Source organism: Vigna radiata, chromosome 1, assembly GCF_000741045.1.
Source record: "Vigna radiata var. radiata cultivar VC1973A chromosome 1, Vradiata_ver6, whole genome shotgun sequence".
Taxonomy (NCBI): Eukaryota; Viridiplantae; Streptophyta; class Magnoliopsida; order Fabales; family Fabaceae; genus Vigna; species Vigna radiata.
Window position 1 is genome coordinate 26,688,730 of NC_028351.1, and position 2,301 is coordinate 26,691,030.

At 38.0% G+C, this 2,301-nt stretch overlaps 1 protein-coding gene across 5 annotated transcripts in view; it reads left to right on the forward strand.

Annotated features, from left to right (window-relative positions):
- LOC106764904 (F-box/kelch-repeat protein At3g23880) overlaps nucleotides 1-2,245 on the forward strand; it is an 11,565-nt gene extending 9,320 nt beyond the window's left edge. The window contains exons 5-7 of one of the 5 annotated variants that reach the window (XM_022786863.1): nucleotides 145-213; nucleotides 361-430; nucleotides 1,985-2,245. In XM_022786863.1, the coding sequence (XP_022642584.1) occupies nucleotides 145-213; nucleotides 361-430; nucleotides 1,985-2,049 (204 nt within the window). In that variant the 3' untranslated portion in view covers nucleotides 2,050-2,245. Of the gene's footprint in view, nucleotides 1-144; nucleotides 214-360; nucleotides 431-1,981 lie in introns of all 5 variants that reach the window. The other 4 variants (XM_022786874.1, XM_022786871.1, XM_022786877.1 and 1 more) reach the window with 4 other exon arrangements.
- Nucleotides 2,246-2,301: the final 56 nt, after the last annotated feature.

Consider the following 2,301-nt stretch of genomic DNA (forward strand, 5'->3'; position numbering starts at 1 on the left):
ATTTTCATAGTAAAATAACATAACATAAATTTCCTTCTTCCCTGTCTGAAGAACCACTGCATTTCATTTCCACGTTTTCTTCCCTCTTGTTCTACACCTTCTCTCCACCTTAATCCCAAACTGAACCATTGATTTGTTGAACAGAAGTTGCATAAACGACCAGGACTTCAAGAGCAACACTTCCAATCGATCAAATTCTGTTTCCTTCAACTGGTGAGTTAAATCCCCTTTCCTGTTCACTTTAGGGCTATAATGCACGCATCAGATTCTGATTGCATGAGTATTCCACTTCTTCTCTTCAATTTTCTGCTCAGTCTGGGTTTCTAGTTATGTATCATACCACAAATTGGTGATCTATAGGTTGTTCTAGCAATTCCTAGTGGTGCAAGAGAGCGGGTAGGGTTCTGTTTCACTGTGCAACTGCATAGAGGTAAGGGAAGCTAGGATGTTGTCTCTGTTTTGTGAAGTTATTGAATGCATGTGTAAATTTTACATTAGATTATGATGATGATGAACTAAAGTAGATAATTGTAGCTGTTAGAACCTGTGCCTTAGTGGAAATTATTGTGAGTGATGAATGGATGCTTATGAATGGTATGGATGTGGTAAAAGGATGTGTTTAATTGTATGTTAAATGAGTTTCATCCATGATTTGAATGCATGTAATTTGTTCTGTTAGCAAAGTATCTATTTAATTGTGTTATACTTGTTTTAAGGCATATGGAGGAAGTGAGGTAGTCGAATTGGGCAATTGGGATTGAGAGCTGTTTTGGTCAGTTTAGACAGTCTAGGTAAGTCATATGTGACTTGCTAGAAGTGTCAAAATGGTGCAAAATAACTTCTAATTGGTAAATTCAGATTTAGAGCTTTGAGTTGATGAAATGAAGGTTTTTGAGTGGAATTTGATACATAGAAGCTAAGAAATGATGCTAGGAACGTTTAGAATCATTTAGGCAAGTTTAATTTAGCATAAAGGTTGATTTATGGGTTTTAGAAGTTCACCAAAATGATTAGAATTGGTAAAAGGGGGTTAGAGTTGCTCAATTATGCAGAAAAATCTGCAGATGCCATGCTTGGGCGCCCCAAAAGGGGGTTGGGCGCCCTTCAACGCACTGTTTCACCTTAATTATGGCACCCGGGCGTCCTTTTCTGCTATTGTTTTTGTTTTTTTCGTTTTGGGAGTTCCGGACGTCCGTTTTGGACGTTCTTTAGGTCGTTCTAGGGTTTTTGATCCTTCCGGAACTGCTGGTGATGGTTTCAAAGTCATTTTCCTTGTCTAAGTATGAGTTCACTGGGTTTTGTGTTGTTTAGTGGCCCTTTTAGAACTATTATTGTCTGGTAGTGTACATGGAATGATTTCATACAATTTTTGATGACTTGTTGGGTTGTTTGTGGTCTTTTGAAGTGTAATTACTACCATATATATATGTTGTATGCAATGTAAAAGTGAAAAGTATGGTTATTGGACGTAATTTCATGATCCTCAAGGGAGGTTACATGGTGGTGCCCTGTAGTTTGTTGTGATTGACCGTATGAATGGCCGGAGTTCCTGATGGGGTTTATCCTGACATTCTAATGACCATCCATGCTCAAGTGGAGAGTGATGAGTCATGTGGTGAGAATAGCAGGAGGTCCCAGTGTAGGCGCTTCTTGGAAGGCCTATTGCGCAGTAACGGACTTACACTTGTGTGTGTGGTCGGGTGAAACCCCTCGGCAATGACTTTGCAAACCAGTAGGGCCACCACAAGTGCACAAACCCCTGGAACTCGACATTTAATACTATTCCGGATGGTCAAATCATGTGGTCGGTCATTAGTATCAATAAAATGCATTTGGTCATAGTCTGTATCGTTTATGTTCCTTGCATGCTTGAAATACTTAATTGATAACATGTTTTTCATACCTAGCTTACCCTTGCATTTGTTTGTTGTATGTGCTTTCCTTCCCCCTTGCGATGATCATCCAATACTTTGGATGTTAGCAGTAGCTGATGATGTACCCTTGGAGCAAGCGTTGGAGAATAAAGAAGACACATTCCTCACTACTTAGATCTTCTACTAGTTCTTATTTTTAGATAACTCTTTATTTTGAAAGACTTTTAGCTTTTATTTTGAGAGACTTATGTATTTTGATACGCTCTTAGTCATAAACTGTAAAACTTTAAATTCCCAGCCATATGTTTGGATCACTCTATGCTTAATATTGTTATCTCATATTCTAACTTCTTTCACATATTATAATAGTTGAATCCTATTATATTGTATGTCCATATAATATCTGCGATGTCACATATTTTATTCC